Source organism: Seriola aureovittata, chromosome 21 (genome assembly GCF_021018895.1).
Source record: "Seriola aureovittata isolate HTS-2021-v1 ecotype China chromosome 21, ASM2101889v1, whole genome shotgun sequence".
Taxonomy (NCBI): domain Eukaryota; kingdom Metazoa; phylum Chordata; class Actinopteri; order Carangiformes; family Carangidae; genus Seriola; species Seriola aureovittata.
Genome location: NC_079384.1, coordinates 6,481,702 through 6,500,469, shown reverse-complemented (window position 1 = coordinate 6,500,469; position 18,768 = coordinate 6,481,702). Strand labels below are relative to the sequence as shown.

Below are 18,768 nucleotides of genomic sequence, written 5' to 3'. Positions count from 1 at the left end.
CCAGCAGCCTAGCTTAGCCTTAGCTTAGCTTGGCAGAAAGACTGGAAACGGTGGGAAACAACTCGCCCAGTTCTGTCCGAAGGTAACAAAATCAGATTACCAGCACTTTTAAAGCTCACCAGTTAACATGTTATATATTGCTTGTCTAATCTGCACAAAATCCAAATTACAAAAATGGCAATTTTACAAAGGGTTATGTGCCAAACTTTTTCTTGGCTGTAAGCAGGGACTTCCTGGCAACCTCACAATGTCAAGACTCCAGGACAACAAACAAGATATAACTTAAGAATTAGTGAACTACAGACGTGCTGGTATAAATTGATTTTGTTATCTTCAGACAGAGCCAGTGTAGCTGTTTTCCCCTGTTTCCAGTCTTTATGCTAAGCTAGGTTAACTGACTGCCGGCTGTGACTTTCAGTGCAGACATGAGCGATAGTGGTATTGATCTTTCTTTAGAACTGTCAGGGAGAGCTTCATTGGAAACTGTTTGGAAAGTGCAGGTACTTTCAAAAGATATTTGGCAGGTGATTTAGTAGCAGAGCACTGAAGAGGAAACAGAACAAATAAACCGCAGCCTGAGGAGCTTTGAAAGCTAGTTAGCATGTCGGTAGAGGAAGGAAAATGAGAATAGAAGGCACTTATACAAATGCCAAAACATTCGCTTCCCCAAAGCTGCCAGGAGTTCCTTCCTTATAGGACGCTGATTGGTCCAAACTGCTGTGGTTCTGCCACAAGTGAATAGCTTCGAATTTGGCAAGATGGATTCCTGCTTGTGAGAAATCCAGCTGCCTCACAAGGTTAAACAAGTGTTATGCCAGAAAGTAATGTTCAACAACCCACAACATCAGAACATTTCAAAAATGTTGGAGGTGATTTTATAACTTGCTAGAGATGCACTTAGAGTTGGGCAGTTCATTCCTCCAGCGGCCCCTTGTCAGTTTTCAAAGCGCAAATCACTGGCAGAAAAGAAAATTACAAACAATAATAACAACCTTTTACAAAAAAAATGTCCTCCTCTTTCTGGAAACATTGCATTAAAGTGATAGGAATGTGTGGGTGAGTTAAGGGTTTACTGAGAGGGAAAATTAAATTGAAACACTTGCTGTTCAACAGTGCCCTCTCAGTGTTTAATCATTAAAAAGGGAGTTCCTTCATGCAGCATTCCTTCCTTTGTCCATAGAGACACTTCTTGTTAAAATGAACAATTCAATGCAGAGGAGTCATAGGTAAAGAAAGACGTGTTTGAGGGGAGGCTGGGTTTGATCTGGCTCTATGCCCAGAGGACTGATAACCTTGGGCATTATCTCGGTCTGAGATATACAGAGGCAATAACCACCACAAAAAAAAAACAAATCCTAAAACTGTACATTTATTATTCCTCCAGTGCAGCTTTGTTAGGTTTACATTATGTCAGAAAATACAGAGCTTTAAGGGAGTGGTGGATGAAGGGGCTATCTCTATGGGGAACGACACCAGCCTGACCTTTACCCTGAGCTCAGTCATAACAGGACTCCCATTGAGTTTTTCCATCAGACCACACTAGTTATTGCGATTGGCTGCTGCATGAGCTGGAAAAGGTCAGTAGAGCAGTTCACCTTCGTTGAGATTTTCCCCTCCTCCCATGGGACATATTAACTCAGAACTCGATACATAAGAAGCTTGTGAAGCGCTCACCATCACTTGTCTGCAGTGTTTAACAAGGGAGCAGTTATCTGTCTCTGGGACCTTCTTTTAGAAAGTAGCCTACATTACCTTTATGCTCACAGAGCGGGAAGTACAAACACATGTGGCTAACCTTCATCCTACTTAACACTGGAGTTTAAATATCATGACAGAACAGGCTTCGAAATGTCTCTGAAAGTTTCACTGCCCCGTTGATAAACTGGAAAATTATATTCCTATCTACCTTCACTTAATCCAATTGTTAGCAGCCTTGCTATTCTTCACTGTAGATAATAGGTGAATATATGGGGCAGTAAATCTGATGCATGGCGCTGTGACCAAGCCTAATGTAATCTCATGGACAGACCATTGAATAATGACACAATCTGGAGGGTAACTGCAGTAAATCTGACCAGCAAACACAACGCGAGCTCACTCCCACATTGCTCATCTTCCCTCCCTGTGGTAAAGTGAGTTGCTGTGATTTACAATTCTCCTTATAAAGCCTCCTTCCTGTCTGCGCAGCATATAGGCTGTCTGGTTGCACGACCCCTGCAAGCCCCACCGGTCCTCCCTTAGACCTCCTGTAAACACTCTGAGGATTTTCTTTTCCTGTCTTTTGATCGACTGTTTGCAGCCAATCCCGAGTAACCGCATGGTGCCACTTTGTTTATGACTGGGCTTGTATGACCTGTAAATAAATGTTGGAACATAAAAGGATGAGGGTTTTTTATTGGACACATATGTCCACAAGCTGAACCTGTGGTGATTGTATGTTTGTGGTGAATGTGTTGAGATTTGCAGATGGTTCAGATTTGATTGGTGGTGAAACTTCTGTAATGTTAATAAACTCATGAGGATGTAAGTTTTCTGTTTTCTGATGAAAAAGCAAGAGATAGTATTTGAGGATACTGTTTAACGGTACAATAATTTGCATTAGAAAGACTTTTTAGTCGGTAGAATTGTTGAAATGTCTTTGAAAAGTGCTGCATATCACCCGTCGTCATTAAAATTCTGTGTTAAAAAAACAACACAAAGCAGTGTAGATGTCTTTCCTGTGAAGGCTCTTATTTGTGAGGGATTTGCGATGAAGTGTGTGAAAAACTACCGTGGCCGTGTGTGTGTGTGTGTGTGTTCAGGCTGCTCTCAAGCCAGCGCATGAATCCACTCCATCCCTCTCCACTGTGTGTGTGTGTGAATATAGAGCCGTGGCCTTTGTTTCCGACGACAAGTGGAGCTGTACTCTACAGACCTGCACATTTTCCACTCAATTGAATGGCCTCTCTCAGATCATTAAATGGCCATTCATTAGCGAGGGACACTGGCGGGGACTCAGCAGCAAACCAAACACAGAGAGGCCTGTCTGGGGGACACTGTCCCTCACACTGTGGCCTGCAACACTGTGGGTGGTAGTAGGCTTCAAGTGCAGCACCTGAGGTAACCAATGTCATGATGAGAAAGTCCTCGAAGGTAGCTGACATTTTCTTGTAAGTAGGCACAATCCATGCTTTTAATTCATTAATATTTTATAGTTAAATGATAAATAATATCTATTGAAAGATTTTCATCCTTTCGAGCTTTGAGCTCTTGTCAAGTTACAATCCCGGCAAGAAACAACATTTGGTAGCAGAGAAAACTTACAAACAGCCCCTTTAAGCTACTTATTCTAACAGCTGACTCAATATGTGGACATATTTTTTAATTCAAATCGTAATTTCTGTTTTTGCAAGCAACTGCAGAAGAAACCCTGAGGTGTCAGTACCCAAGAGCAGCTCCTTGTTTCCTGGAGTAGACTCATGTCTCGCCTAAGGAGACCAAATCCAGCACAAAAACCTGTACAGGAGACCAGGGAGTGGAGGTTGGAGGGAGGGTGCTCACTTCCTGGGGCCATATATTTATGCAGAAACTTAGTCATGGTCAGGTGGATTAGAGCGGCCCTAGCTTTGTTTCAGCCTGACTTTAACCTGATTGACTCACTCCAGCGTATCTGATTTAATGGGGATGACTGTGAGTTTATAAGGTGAAGACGGGAAAACCATCATGGAGCTGAGTCTGTGTAAGCTGAGGAGGAAAAAGTGGGCAGAACGGGAACTCCCAACATCTGCTCTGCTCAGGCATGCCTAGAAAAATGACAGATCTCTGCACAGTGTTAACAAGCCCACCAAATAACTAGGTGTATGTCTTACGCAAAACTTTTCTGTGATTTTCCTCTGTACAAAAGATTCCCAGTCAAAGGCATTTGAGTGCATTTGTTCAGAGCGTATGGATTTGGTTTATGACAAAACACTCATTTGAATTTAACATTTTCTGATCAATACTACATAATTTACATGAAATCAAAAAGTGGTGTATTGTATTGTTGAATTTTAAGATGTTTAATTTCATGGAAATATGGATAGATAGATAGATTAGAATGAGAAAACTTTATTCTTCTGGCAATCTCAGTCTTGGAAGGGACAAGATTTACCAGTGGCTTTTTAAATCTTACACTTGCTCTTTAACTCTTTGATGAGGCTGAATCGCTGTGGCCTGGAAAGCAAAGTGAAGGACAAACTTTACTAGAAACTCCAGGAAATATTTGATTGTCTGGTGTTATCCTGCCTGCAGATAATCAGCAGATAGAGGGAAGCAGCTTCAGCTAGTCCTACATGCATTTCCATCTGAGCCAAAACAAACATGCTGGGATTAGGGTGGAGCTTCCTGTGAGAATCCTGGGAGAGGGCATCTCAACCTACAAGACTCAAGGAGAGTGTATCTGTAACCAAGGCTACATATTCACTCTTCAGTGATAAGCTACAAAAGAGATTTTAACAAAGGGGTGAAGGGTCAAGATGAACTGTGGGATAGTGGGGATTCAGAGTCATGGGAGGCTGAGACATTTGCAAACATTATAGTTCAAAGGAGAATCATTAGGAAGTGATGTTTGGAATCTATCTGCAGCAGATTACTTTGAAATACAAATATATAAATAAATCCTCAATTCAAAAAGCAAATCATTGCCTTGGCTTGCAGCCCACTCTGAGTGGGCTCAGTCAATACGAAAGTTTGAGTGGAGGGCAAACAAAGAGGTGGTAATCAAAGAAGCCTCTCATTCTTTTGATCACTCCCTGAACAGCTGTTTCTGCAGGCCGCTCTCATCCACTCTTGGCAGAGTGGAACCAGAGAATAGATGCATTCTTGTCAGTGAGGCTGGGGCTGCCAGGACGGGAACACTTGTACGGATGCCTCTGTGCAGCGTCTGGTGCTGGTGCCAGCTGAATGGAAAAGATGGAGAGGACCAGTTGAAGGATGGAGTGAGGATTTTGGATGCCAGAGGAGAGAGAGAGAGAGAGACCTGAGAAGGAGGAGAAGATGTCACAAAGCTTGAAAAAAAAAAACACAAATGATAAAGAGTACGAATGACACAGGACGTGATCGTTTATCAGAAGATGCATCAGATCTTGTTGAGATCGTCTTGTCTTTGTCCGGGTTGTCAGGCGGCCAACATCCAGGTCACTGTGTCTGGCTCTCGACGGTCCACTCAATTAGTGCAGTGCACTGTTGCAAATGCTGATTGACATGGAATGCTGTTCGGGTCAGAGGCCTGTTGTCTCCATCCAGGGGGTTGTTTGTTTACATCCCCACAAACAAACATAATACAAACTGAATCTTTGAAGTTGAAGTATGCACACAGTGGTGGTTCTAGCTTGTATGGTGCCCTTGAGCCCTTGAGCCCTCCCGCCCCGGCTACAACTAAAGAGTCACTATTCTGCACAAACTGTATATATATATATATATATATATATATATATATATATACACACAAATAACATAGACAATCAAATTACTAAACTGCACAAATCCTTCATCCAATAAATATATTAACAAGAGAACCTAAGTAGTATTTTAAGCCTGACCTTTCTTGCTTTCATCATCAATTAGTACCAAATTATATACAATCATAAATACCAAAATAAAGTAACACATATCAACATAAAGAAAACATTGTGGTTTATTTGGCGGCTTTTCTTGCTGTGACTGATTTTACTAATTGCATTAGTTCTGTACAGAGATAGAAGTGCAAACCCTGCCCCCTCCCCATCTACCACCACCTCTGAGAGTGAGAGGACAAACTAGAAAAGACGCCCTCACCGACACGGTGACGTCACGTCACGTCATTGACGTATTGTGCAAGTGAGCGTTAGAAAACAAATCACGCAAATGTAACTTGACAAGATGCTGCCCAGGTCCATGGGCATGGGACATTTCAGAAACTCAAATGATGTCAAGTGAAAACAAAAGCCCGCCCTGCAAGCTAAGCTAAGCTAAGCTTAGCTAGCAGGACCACAAAGCTCACCTGGACGTAGCTACCTGTTGTGTTCACTCCTCCTTGGAAATCGTGGTTCGGAAATTCGGACGGAGAAATCGAAGCGAGCGAACGGAACGAACGAAGTTTCGTGAACGCAAGTTTTTATTGTTTGAGTTAGTTTAGTTGTTTTGTTATTTTGTTGTTTTTTCCACACACATACACATACACAAACACAAACACACCAGTGTGATGTACCTCAGGTCCGGTTCGATCCCACGTCTCTGGGTTGAAGGTCGGTGTCCCTCCTCTGTGGACCAGCTTCAGCGCTGATCAGCTGACAGTCTGTGAACGTCAGTCACCTGCAGCAGGTGTGGCTCAGCTGACAGAGGACACCTGGGGCGTCACGTACCAAAGCCTTGCGTAGAATTCACACTGAAACGTGGCGTAGGCTACGCACCACGCTGGACAGATGCGTACGCGCCAAAAAAAAAAAAAAACACGTATGGAGCCATGTGCGCACAGAATTCCGCGCACATTTTCGCACAGAATTATTTTCAGCCATGCTGTTTTTGATAGACTGTCCATGGAATGAAGCAAGAAAGTAGAAAGTAATTAAATTGGTATTTACAACAATGAAATGTGTTTCACTGTTATGCATCATGACTATCAAAATTATTTAGTCTATCTGTTACTTTTATCGAACTATTTCAGCTGTTTATTTACTCCTTTTTAACTTTTACAACATTATTTTCCCCATTAATCTGTTACTTTATTATAAGGTTTTATCTATTTTAGCTAATTCAACTTTTTATGCATGACCTTTAGCTTTTTCAACATATCTCCATTACTTAAATGTAATCATTTGAACTGTTTATTCATTTAAGATAACTATTTCAACTGTTACCTTTAGCTAACTGTCTGAACTCTTTATCCATTTACAATTTCAACCATTTATCCATCACTGTTAGCTGACTGACCTCTTTTCGCTAGCTAGCTAGGTTTCATGTGCTCTCGACACATTATTGTTATGCATAAAAAAAACACGAAAAACACCAATTGTGTTAGTTTAAGCTACAATCAGCTTGAAATCGTTCATCAGATTTTTGTAAAATTATAAAACAGGCTGTATGAATTAATGTAATTTTTTGTGATTTAAGGGAGGGATGCAGATGTTAGCTAAAAAAAATGATAATCTCAGACTCAGAGATTATTCACATTAAAAGAAAAACAAGCAGACAAACATATAAATTCACATTAAAGACGATCTATACTGTACATGTAGGAGTGAAGGAAGTGTGTTAATGGCCTAGTGTGACTTCAGAGAGACAAGTGTCATTAGTGCTCCATCAAAGGCAGCAGATGGCCGGTAGCGGTGGCCCTTCTCTGTGTTTCAGCTCACACGAGAGCCAGTGTGGGTGGAAGCAGCTCTGCAGGGGAACATTGAGCTTTAGAAGGTGTTTTGGATATGTTTGTGTGTGTGTGTGTGTGTGTGTGTGTGTGTGTGTGTGTGTGTGTATGTGTGTGTGTGTGTGTGTGTGTGTGTGTGTGTGTTTTTGTTTGGGGAAAAGGTCATGCCCTTCAACATCTGGCTACATGTGTTTTCCATTAGCTTTTTTTGACTCCTTTGGCAGCTGGGGACCCCTGGGAACACATTACCCTGGTCTTACCTGGGCTCTTTTCTCTGCTGCTTTTTTCAGTGTACAACACACACACATGCCACCTTTCACCACGCACTGTCCTGGTGTGAAGCAGCCTGAGAACAGCGGGGCCTCCATTCCATGTAGCTGAGCCAACTTACAACACCGCTGGGAGGCTGGAGCAATCATTTGTTCCAGAAAAATCCCAGATCAAGTCGAGTATTTTTAGTTTGGAGGGATGGGAGCGGTGAACTGTTGGCCAGTTTCAGTGAAAGCCAATTACTGTAGTTATCTTATGGCCTTGAATTTCACTTTGAGCTATTATTCTGTACACATTAAGTCGTGTTTAGATCATGCATTCTGTAGCTCTCACAGAGATCCTGTATCTGGAAACATTTGGAGAAAAGACTGACAAGAGTTTACTCATGAAAGAGGAGTAGAAGTAAAAAACATCAGGTGATTTCCCCTGTCTGCACACACAGATCTACATTAAAGCGATGGCTCAGTCCTTGACTCGTTGCCATTTTCTCTCTTTTCTTTTATCTCTAATCAGGACTGAAGACGAAGACGGAGGGAGAGCGGGAGAAAGAGAGAGTTAGCAGTTAATAGACTTCTAAGTCTCCCACTCATAAGAGTGCCCTGACTCCCTGAGTGAGTCGGCCATTCAATCAGATCAGCGCAGACTAGCCAGTGGTGCTTCATTATCTCGAGGAGCTCCACGCTGCTGCCTTGAACTTTTCAAAGGGAGATGATATTGCGTTGATGGTTGCGGGGGCGGAGGAAGCAATGAATGGACTTTGTTTTTGTGGCGTCACCGTTGCCTTCATAATTAAAGTCCAAACATCCTCTGCAGTGTAGGCGTGCGCACATGGGATTATATGCACTTTGCTGCACTGCATGATGGGGGATCCCTTTGACTTATTTATGTGTGTAGAGGGTTAACTATAGCACTCAGTGTTGCTATAGAAGACCTTGCAGTACACATGGAGCAGTAGTAGATGCATATCCAGTATGTGTGTTTCCCTTTGTTCGTCTTGTACTAATAGACAGGTGCAGGGGCATTTCTGCACGGCACTTGCAGTCCTCTAATTCTTTCAGGAAGTGCTGTATTTGTCCAGAGCGCTTCATAACACAAGAGAATCAATTCAAACAGGAATGCTGAAGCTGGTATTTTAAAATTGAAAACCCTGAGAAGAGCTGCAAGGAGAGATACAGAGAAGAGGCACATCTTGTGCTTGAAGTGAAACTTTTTGATAACTGCAGCCACTGTCATCCTATGAAGGTCCTGAGAAAATTGCTAGACTGGTATGTCTCTGATTCTCCCACATATTTCATGTCTGAGGGTCACTGCCATTAGTGTTGCTCTTTTTGGCCTAAGGGGGCTCCCTTAATCACACTGATGACTCTCAGGAAGATTTGAGAAGTTTAAAATGGGAGGAAAATTACTTTCTCTGAGGGGAAATGGTTTCATTTGTAATGTACAGTACAAAAAGGGGTTTTACCTCGACAGTGATCGGACCTAGTTAGCCAGTAATTGCTGGGTTTTCATTGTGCGAGGTCTCAGCTCTTGTCCTGTGTTGGAACCGAGCCAGCTGCTCCACTTTTACCCACTGCATTAGAAAAGTACAAAACATGTCCTGAAATGCTGTCTCATGTTACTGTGTTGTGAGGGTTTGTTGAGTTGGCAGCCTGAGAAGTGTAGAGAGTTCATTTGTCCATGAATCACATATTCTCTGACAGAAAAATAGATTTGAGGCCAAGGGTTTTAGATTGATGTGTAAACACATTTATACCTTAGAGAGCAGCAGCTACATCAAACTGACATCAGACACTGAAAAGTGCTGAGTTACATTGTTTTTACTTTCTCCTTGTCATATATTTTTACAATATATATTTTTATGATGTATGTGTCTCATAAGCATTTTCAAACTGACAGCACAATACTGAATTTTAAGACAAACACGCCCTCTACTGGTTGTTCTGTGACACTACAAAAGCCTGATGATTTCACAATGAAACAGCAGTTTATTTTTTGCTGTTTACATTCAATCAAGACCTTCAGGAGTGAGGACATTTCGGTAGATTATAACTCTCTACAAGCAGTTTAAAGTGTTTAGTGTAATAACACATTTCAATTTTGAGTGTATGTGTGTGTTCTGCTCATGAATGTGGAATATTTCTGTACTTTGATCTGGACATTTACATGCAGAGGAGAGTAATGTATAAGAAATGTATATATCTTCTTGTTTGACTTCAACTAGATGTGACTGTATTTCCTCGTCTATCTAATGTCATATAATCTTCCAGTGCTGTTTTGCAGTGGGAGGTTTAAGGCGACTGGAGACATGCACAGTCTCTCTCAGGCATGCTTAGATACGCTGTCAGGTCTGGGGGCAATTGGCAAAATGCTTATGTTTGTAAAAACTCATGGATCACGATGTTCTGAAGTTGCCTTGAAGGGCTTCTGATAAATGGTTTTCTTGCCACAGAAAAAATGAAATCTTGGGATCAGATTTACCTCTAATCTCTTCTTTGATTGACTGTTGATTGAAGTGAAGACAAGAAACACGTGAGCAATAACACTGTTTCCTGGAAATTGATATTTTTGCTTTTGAAAACCACTGGAAGATTTCTGCTTGTAATATCTCCAAAAAACAAAAAAAACGTTCCAGCTGTCAATCATGTGTCCAGTCCACAAAAAAAGCAAAAAAAAAACCCAACTTTTTTTTGTGCATTCAAACATCTTTTCCTCTATTTGTATCTTTGTAGGTAAATCTGCACATCTGGCGTCCTGAGTGGCAGAGGACAACAACCTTCAGACATACAGAGGTCTGTGACAGGCGCATGTTAGTGAGTCCAGGTTCAGGACACTCACTTATGTCAAGAGCTCAGACTTTATATTTTATGCTTTAAAGTTTTTATTCGTCGTTGACAGTGAGTGGAAACATATTTACCAAACACCAGATTTTAATTTGTGCAAATCAAATGAATCCATCGTTTTCCAATTAATTTGCCTCATAATGATTCTATTCACAGTAAAGTGCCGTCTTTTGTATTTGTCTGCATGTTCATTTATATACAGATTCAGATTTTAACATAATAGGCAAAACATCTATCGTCGTGGGTTTGACTCATTCGATACGTGCTTTTATTGATTTATTTTAATCATTATCATTTTATTTTGTGTTATTTAAAGTGAGTTGAACTGACCCTTTAAAACGTCACTCCAGCGCTACAGAACTCCACCGAAAGATGGCGGAAGGTCATCAGACATGAGAGGCTGCGGATGAAAAGCCTGTCGGTGTATCAGCAGTGTCCTTTTAAGATCTTGAGATAGTGGTCTATGACGAATGTAGATGAGACAGTGAAGAGTTTCGGCAGCTGTTTGCACATCTGCAGCTGTGTAAATCTGCATTTGTCTGTTTTGCAGGCAGAGAACTGAAGTTACATTGAGGAGTGGATTCAGCAGGGGGCGCTGTGCACCGTGTTTTCATCTGAGCGAAATCTGCAGAAAAAAAATTGACAATGAATTTTTTTTTCTCTGTTGAAATTACAAGAGAAACAATATTTCTCTGGTTTCCTTTAGCAAAAATATTCCTCAAAATAAATCATAATAGAAAATATTGAGGCCTAATGCAGACCAAGCTTCGAATACTGCCTACTGTGAATTACACTTTACCACCATCTTCTGAACAGTGTTGATCCAATTTGCATTGACATACACGCATGCACACACACAGACACACATTCAACCACAACACGGACAGTGTGGAGGAATTTACCCACAGGCAATATCAGTTGAACGAGTCTTTTGCCTATCTGTTCCATCTCTTTCACGTAAAGTTCACTGTCCGCCAGCACCTTTGAATGACAATAGGAGTCTGTGGGAGGCTGGCTGGCAGCCTTTCAATAGGCTGAATTAAGTGTGATCTCTAGGCACTGTAAAGAAAACATTGCATAAAAACATTAAGGAGACGCTCTGGCTGGAGGACTGGGCTTGAGAAAGGCTCTGGGCCACTATTGTGTTGTGACATCTTGATGCCAAGCCTGTAGATGGTGCAGCTGTTGGGGAAAGCTGGACCTATAGGTGCTTGTGTTTTGGGACAGAGCTTCCTTAAAGGCCTACAGAGCTGCATGTCCACCCAGTGGACAGGTAAATGCAAATCTCAAGCCAAAAAAAAAAAAGAAAAGCTCAGGGTGCTGAGGTATGCGTACACAGGCGCTCTTGGCTGAAGGCTGGGTTTCACCACGACTTCGCCTGGAGCGCAAGAGGGGGGAAAACAGTGGAGCCAATGAGAAGGCAGCATCCAGCCCAGCTCTCTATAACTCTGTGTCACAAGGGCTGAGCTATGCCACAACCAAGTTTCTGCAGCTGGGAGAGTTTCAGTGGACTATAGGCGCTCCAAAGCCGTGCATTTAAAGAGCGCGCACACACACACCAGTTCTTCATTGCGATTTTGCTTTGCGCACTCCTCAACTAAAGAATCCACCGGTGGATTTTGTTTACTCTGGAGGGCTGCTTTCACCATGAGCGCCGGACAGACGTACGAGAAGAAGATTGCGAGTATTTTGACCGATCTACCAGGATCTATGAGTTGCCACCCGAACTCCAAGGACTCTCCTACTCTCCCCGAGTCGTCGGTGACGGACATGGGCTACTACAGCGGACAGACGTCCCACGGCCATCACGAATATTATCAGAGTCAACCGTACGGACAGCCCATGAACTCTTACCACCATCAGTTTAATCTGAACGGAATGGGAGCTGCTGGAGCTTACGCCACCAAATCTGAATACCCCTACACAAATAGCTACAGACAGTACGGACATTACAACAGAGATCACCTGCAGGCCTCGCCTCCGAGCTCAGGTAAATGTTGATATAATCTCCTGTTATTTTACTGCGATCGTCTTTATCTCCCTTGTGCATCGCGTTATCTGCGCGTTTAAGATCGAGTCACTTGTGGGGGCAGAGATCTGCCTGTGTAAGAGTCCTGGTCACATCTGAAAACAAGAGTCAGGATGTTTTATTTTTTGTTGAATTCTACATTTCATTTTAAGTTTCACTTTTTTTTGGAAAACACAAAAAGTGAAAATGCAGTGACGTGGTGACTGAAGCTGGATCACATGCTTCCCCTCTGTTTCATGTCTTCATAAATGTTACTTCACAAGGCCAGTGTGATATTCACTCGCCAGTGTATTTCATTGATCGTGTATCTACAGGTAAAAAAAACAAAACAAAAAAACAACAAAAAAAACACCAACATTTGTTCAGCGGTAGTTCACTGCCTGGTGTTAATGTCATGTTTTAACAGCCTGTCTGGGAACGAGCCAGCCATTAACAGCTGGCCATAAAACAATGATGGTTTGATTAAAGCTAATAATATTCACTCCATCCATTTTAACATGTTACTGCTGGCAGGCCAAATTTGAGATTTGACAAAGAGATTTAGATTTGACTTTTGTTGTGTGACGTTTGTGTTTTTCAGAACTTTTGAAGTTGCCATATTTCACTTTAAACTTTAGAGCATTTTTTCCACATTATAATGATAACATATTCTTAACTCTCAGAATGTCCCACCAACATTTCCTCGTGGTAGTTTCTCTTTTAATTCATCACGGCCAAACTTTTATACTTTGAGTGAAACTTTAAACAGCCATAGTTTTATATCCACAGTCACTTTTATTCAATCTCTTTTGTTTTCATTTGTAGTGAAAGAAGAGCCAGAGCCCGAGGTCCGCATGGTGAATGGAAAACCGAAAAAGATCCGCAAGCCGAGGACGATCTACTCCAGCTACCAGCTCGCTGCTCTGCAGAGGCGCTTCCAGAAGGCGCAGTACCTCGCTCTGCCCGAGAGAGCGGAGCTGGCGGCGCAGCTCGGCCTCACTCAGACACAGGTAAGCTGCCCGACCCGGAGACACCTGATATTTTCTAATTCATCGATACTTTTAATGCAAAGTGAGTCAGGACTCTCCAGTAAGCTCAACAATTTGCTCTGTAATTATCCATCAGTGCGTAATTACGCACAAGAGACATTCCTCTCGGTTCGATGCCCTTTATTTAGATTAAATCTAAACGATTAAAATACTCTCTTATCTCACTTAAAGTGCCTTTGTTACAAGGACACATTCATTTTAAGAAGTAACATTATACATATTGATCTTTGAATTTTTTGTTGCATTATAATTAATGTACACACTCGTTTCTCAGGTGAAGATCTGGTTCCAGAACCGGAGGTCCAAGTTCAAGAAGCTGTACAAAAACGGCGAGGTTCCCCTGGAGCACAGTCCCAACGCCAGCGACTCCATGGCCTGCAACTCCCCGCCCTCCCCCGCAGTCTGGGAGAACAGCACCCCGCAGAGCACCCCGATCAGCAGACCTCAGGTCCCACAGCCGACGCACAGCTCGTCGCCGCCATATCTGGAGGATTATAACAACCACTGGTACCAGCAGGGATCACACCTACAGCACCCGGGCACCGTTCACCACCCAGTCCCGCAGCAAAGTGTGGGAGCTGTTTACTGACAATGACTCAAGAGCAGATTTATCTCTCCGCATTTTTCCAAACGAGGTTTCTCCACAATGACTCTGCAGAGCGAAGGTCGACCGGACCGGGAGTTGGCCTGAAGTGAAACATTGCCTTTGGTTTTTGGATGATCAAGAATGTTTCAGAACTGGGTGTTCCATTCACAAAGCACATAAGGGATTTCTGATCACTTGTGGCGGCATATTTAACGGACATCTGGCGTGGTTTTTTTTAAATTATTTATCGCTTCTGTTGTATTTCCTTACCTTCTTTTGTAAATGAATATGCAAAGTTTTTTTTTAAAACAAGTAGCCTGACCACAACCCGAAATTTTGACAAAACTGTGCAGTTGATTCATGCTACATTCAAATCATGCATGCGGGTTTGTAGAGCGCGCGTAAAAAAAAAAGAAAACTCAGGTCATATTTATATTGATTTGTACAAAACGTCGAAGGCTGTAAATATGTGTTTATATGCAGAACCACTATGATCATATTTGTTTGAAACGGAACGGCTGCACTGAGGTGCTTCCAAAAAACATTTTTATATTCATGTAATTAGTCCCCTTGTTCTTCTTGTCAACTGAATAAAGGTGTTAATTGCATGTTGTGTGTGTAGCGCCTTTATAAACACTTCGGACATGACAAACCGCTCAGATAATTAAATGTAGGATCTGTAAGGTCTATGTCACCTCAAACGACTGTATTCTAAACACTGCAGGAAAGATTTCAAGGCAAAAGGGAAAAAAAGAAAAAAAAAGAAAAAAAGGAAATGTGGTGAAGCAGCCTAATTTTCCAAAAACAAGTTCCACTCATCTAAAATCCAAACAATTTCCCGTACTGGAAGCAGCTGCATTCATAATTATTTTACATCCATCCTCAGGTTTTAATAATTACTTATCCATCTGAATAGTAGCAGTCTTGTGCCATTTCATACTGAGGGAGAGAGAGTGTTTGAATAAGTGGTATCCATGCCTACAATTACGGTGCATGCAGTGGATAGTTTATTATTATTTTAAATGTATATTTATTATTTATAAAACCCCATTATCTTCTGATCAAAAAGGTGATTGCTCCACTTTATGCCCTGAAGTCTAAACTGTAACTGTGACAGTGCAGTGAACTGACTGAGCTGCGTGCAAAGCGCTGCACTAGGAGGCGACATACATGCAGACATGTTGGAGTCACTTGGTTTTATTACTGTTCTGTTGCCAGATAACAAGAGAGAATTCAGCACGTTGCACAAAGAGAGAGAGAGAAAGAGAGGGAGAGAGAGAGAGAGGTGGGTGGGGCTGTGCGGGGGTGAAGCAACTCTGCTGCCGAAGGGGATCTCACGCACGCTTGCGCGCGCACACACACACACACACGCACACGGGCGCAGCAGGATGGATAGAAACTCTGCCAAATGTTGGAGGTATAAGAAAACACAACTCCTTTGTGTTTTTGGAGCCTTTCACTTTAGACGCTGGAATTTATTCTGTTGCATTTGGCAAAGTAGTTCCTCTGGAAAAAAAAAAAAAACGAAACAGAAAAAACACTCAAGACTCTCGATGCTTATCAAGCAAAAGCTCTTCCCAGGTAATAAAACATGCTCGTGGGAGAGGCGCACGTGAAACCTGGAGAGCACACTGATATCAATTAGCGGAGAGATGCTGGGTAAACATGACAGCTACTCCGATAATGACTGTTATGACAGCGACAATGAGACACTCAGGAAAAAAACAACAACCTCCCTCTCTGCGTCTTCTGCAGTAATGACTAATGACAGCGGACAATACCATCAGTCTGGCCACACAGCTCATTCATTATTAAATATGCTGCACAAAATAAAAATTACATGATGGAGAAACCGCTAATGGCGATCTTATCCACATGGACCACCAAGGCGCCATGACGCACGGGGAGAAAATGTACGCGCGGCATTAGTGGGTTTATACCCCTTTCTCCCACTTTCAGTAACGAGAGTGGTGTGCGCCCGGGCTCGAGGTGTTACTGTACAGAAACTTTATTGCGACGTCGTGTTTTTACAGTAATTCCACAACATTACAGCTTCATAAGTGGATTTTCAAATCAAGCAGAAAATATGTTGGAGTATAAGTTTATTACTCCAGTATTATCACTTCTAATTATCAAATAATCTGACTTTATTCATTACAACTCTGGATGCAGATTCGTTCACATCAGATTCATCATCTATTTTCCTTTTAACCCATTTACCAACCTAAAAAATATAATATATACATTATAGTGAAAAATATAATTTACACTGTTGCCCATAAAGTTGGAATACTTTTGTTTTCAGACACAATCCTCTGTTTATTCCTATTTAAATGCATCAGTAATCACTTTTGACCAGGTGCAGTGATTACATTATGAGTCCCAATTACCCAGAAATACCCTGAAATGAATTCATGCATTTAAATAGGAATAAACAGAGGACTGTGGCTGAAAACAAAATTATTCCAACTTTATGAGCAACAGTGTATATAATGGAAGATTTTTTTTTGAGGAATATCTTTACACCTTAAATGACCAGAACTTGACTTTATCTGATTTATCCCAATTACTTTATATATGAGCACGTATGGCCAAACAAATACAGTGGAAATGTTGACTAACCTATACATTTAGGGCTGTTAAAGCAAGTAATAGAAACTATATCAATATGTCATTTATTTACATGTAATAATTATCATCTAATATTTTCAAATTATTATGTTTATTTTAAGGTCTAATTCAAATTGTTTTTGTTAGAATTTCAGACAGATTATTAAAAACATTAACACATATTTTCATGTGGAAGTTTTATTGAACTATCACTTCAATCATTTGAAATTCACACTGAAGACCATTGGACTAGAATCAATGTATTTCACTTGTAAATTCACCATAACGTTTTTTATTTATTTATTTATTTATTTATGCAGCTCTGAAGTTCAGTTTATTATAAAAAGCATTTTACACATTTCCCCCGTTTACACACGGAAAAAAAAAAAGTGTCACGGCTCCTGATTCTATTTCCCTAATGTCTTTCCCCTGGTTTATTTCCCTGAACTCAACACCAGTTGTCTATAGCATCACTCATCATGTCAGTGCACTGTGCTGATTTGACAAAAGCAGCATGATTACTATTGCATTTTAATATCAATGAAATCTCATCAAGAGTACATGTGACCTCCCCTCGGTGGCCCCCTCAGCATGTGTGGCCCTCGGCTGTGGCTGTCAGGGGAAACATTTGTGCCGAAGACAAACGTGTGTTCGCTACAGGCTGCACTTGTGTGTGTGGGCTGTCAGACGAGTCCATATATGTCATCTCTCAAACATTAACAAGTGTAAGTAGCCACGGAGGTGGAGGCGAACTGCTGAACTTGAATGTGATCTCTGCATGGCACAGCATCACAGCACCCTAAATAGAGCCGGTGCCAGGGCCCCTATAAGCCCTTTATACCTCCCCCACCCCTCGCAACAGTCAACAGTGTGGTGTCAGCACTTGTCTCTGGGGTGAAGCGATATGGGTTGAGATGGAGGTCGGGAACTGAAATGCATCCATGGAAAGACTTCAGCAGCTGTCCGACACTTAGCCCGGGCCTGGGCCGAGTCCTCGGCTGCATTAAGATCACTCACTGTGTTCATTTTGCTGTAAACTGGGATGAAATGAAGGGGGAAAGGCATCCTTGACAGCTGTGGACCCGTGAACCCTGGCTGACCTCAGGCCGGGCCGGGCTGTGTGCTGATGCTTCTCAGCCAGTCATCACATCCTGATAAAGCCTTCCCAACGGTGAGGGCTCGGTGCTGCTGCGGCATGAGCTCACCTAGACCTAGAAACAGAAAATTTGGCCTCCAGACATGGATTTCAGCAAAAAGACAGGCATGAAAAACTGTAAAATAGTCAAAAATACATGAAAAGATGTAATTTCCTGCTTGTCCCCACATTTTTTTGTGTTTTGGGTGTGCCTGCTCTGCTAAAACCCAGTGTTTTGAATCTAATCTCAGTGTGTGTGCATGCCTTTCTGCCTGCCAAATTGTATTCCATCTTTTAATCCCTCCAGAGTGTGTGTGTGTGCGTGTGTGTGAGTGTGTGTGTGTGTGTCATGCCCCAAACTAAATCAAGCCTTTCCTTCAGATGAAACCAAATCATGCACTCACTCTCTCTAACAGGGATGTTGCTCACAATTACCCGAGATGTCAGATCACTCAAGTTAATAACAATAATCACCCCGGAGACCTGCTTTGCCGTTGGCCCGTTCAAAGCAACTGGGATTTAATAACAAGCTATTTTCTCCATTGTTGCTATCCTACAATTAAAACCCATCAGACACATCGTATCTGATAACCACAGCATCCCCGGCATTGATACAGTCAGACTTCGCCCTTTATCATTACCCTTCAACCCATCTCCCAGCCTTCTGTCCTTTCCTCTTCGCTTGTCTATTACACGAGGAGCCTTTTCACTTTCCCTTCAATCTGCTCGCATGATAATTGGCCCCCGTTTGAAAGGTCCTACTCTTGTCTGTCCAACTGCACGGGCCATTATTCTAATCTGGAGATGTGAAATTGCCTATAATTTTCCCTGATGCCCCGTCACTTGGTTCACCAATGCTTGCCTCTTCTTCCTCGGGCCTGCATGTTTAACCAGGCACATAATCATCAGGAGA

At 42.0% G+C, this 18,768-nt stretch overlaps 1 protein-coding gene across 1 annotated transcript; it reads left to right on the top strand.

Moving 5' to 3' along the window:
- Nucleotides 1-11,936: 11,936 nt before the first annotated feature.
- dlx3b (distal-less homeobox 3b) lies at nucleotides 11,937-14,718 on the top strand. The gene is made up of 3 exons (XM_056365325.1): nucleotides 11,937-12,457; nucleotides 13,301-13,485; nucleotides 13,799-14,718. Exons 1-3 carry the CDS (start codon nucleotides 12,115-12,117, stop codon nucleotides 14,111-14,113), a joined length of 843 nt encoding a protein of 280 aa, XP_056221300.1. The 5' UTR covers nucleotides 11,937-12,114; the 3' UTR covers nucleotides 14,114-14,718.
- The last annotated feature ends 4,050 nt before the right edge of the window (nucleotides 14,719-18,768 follow it).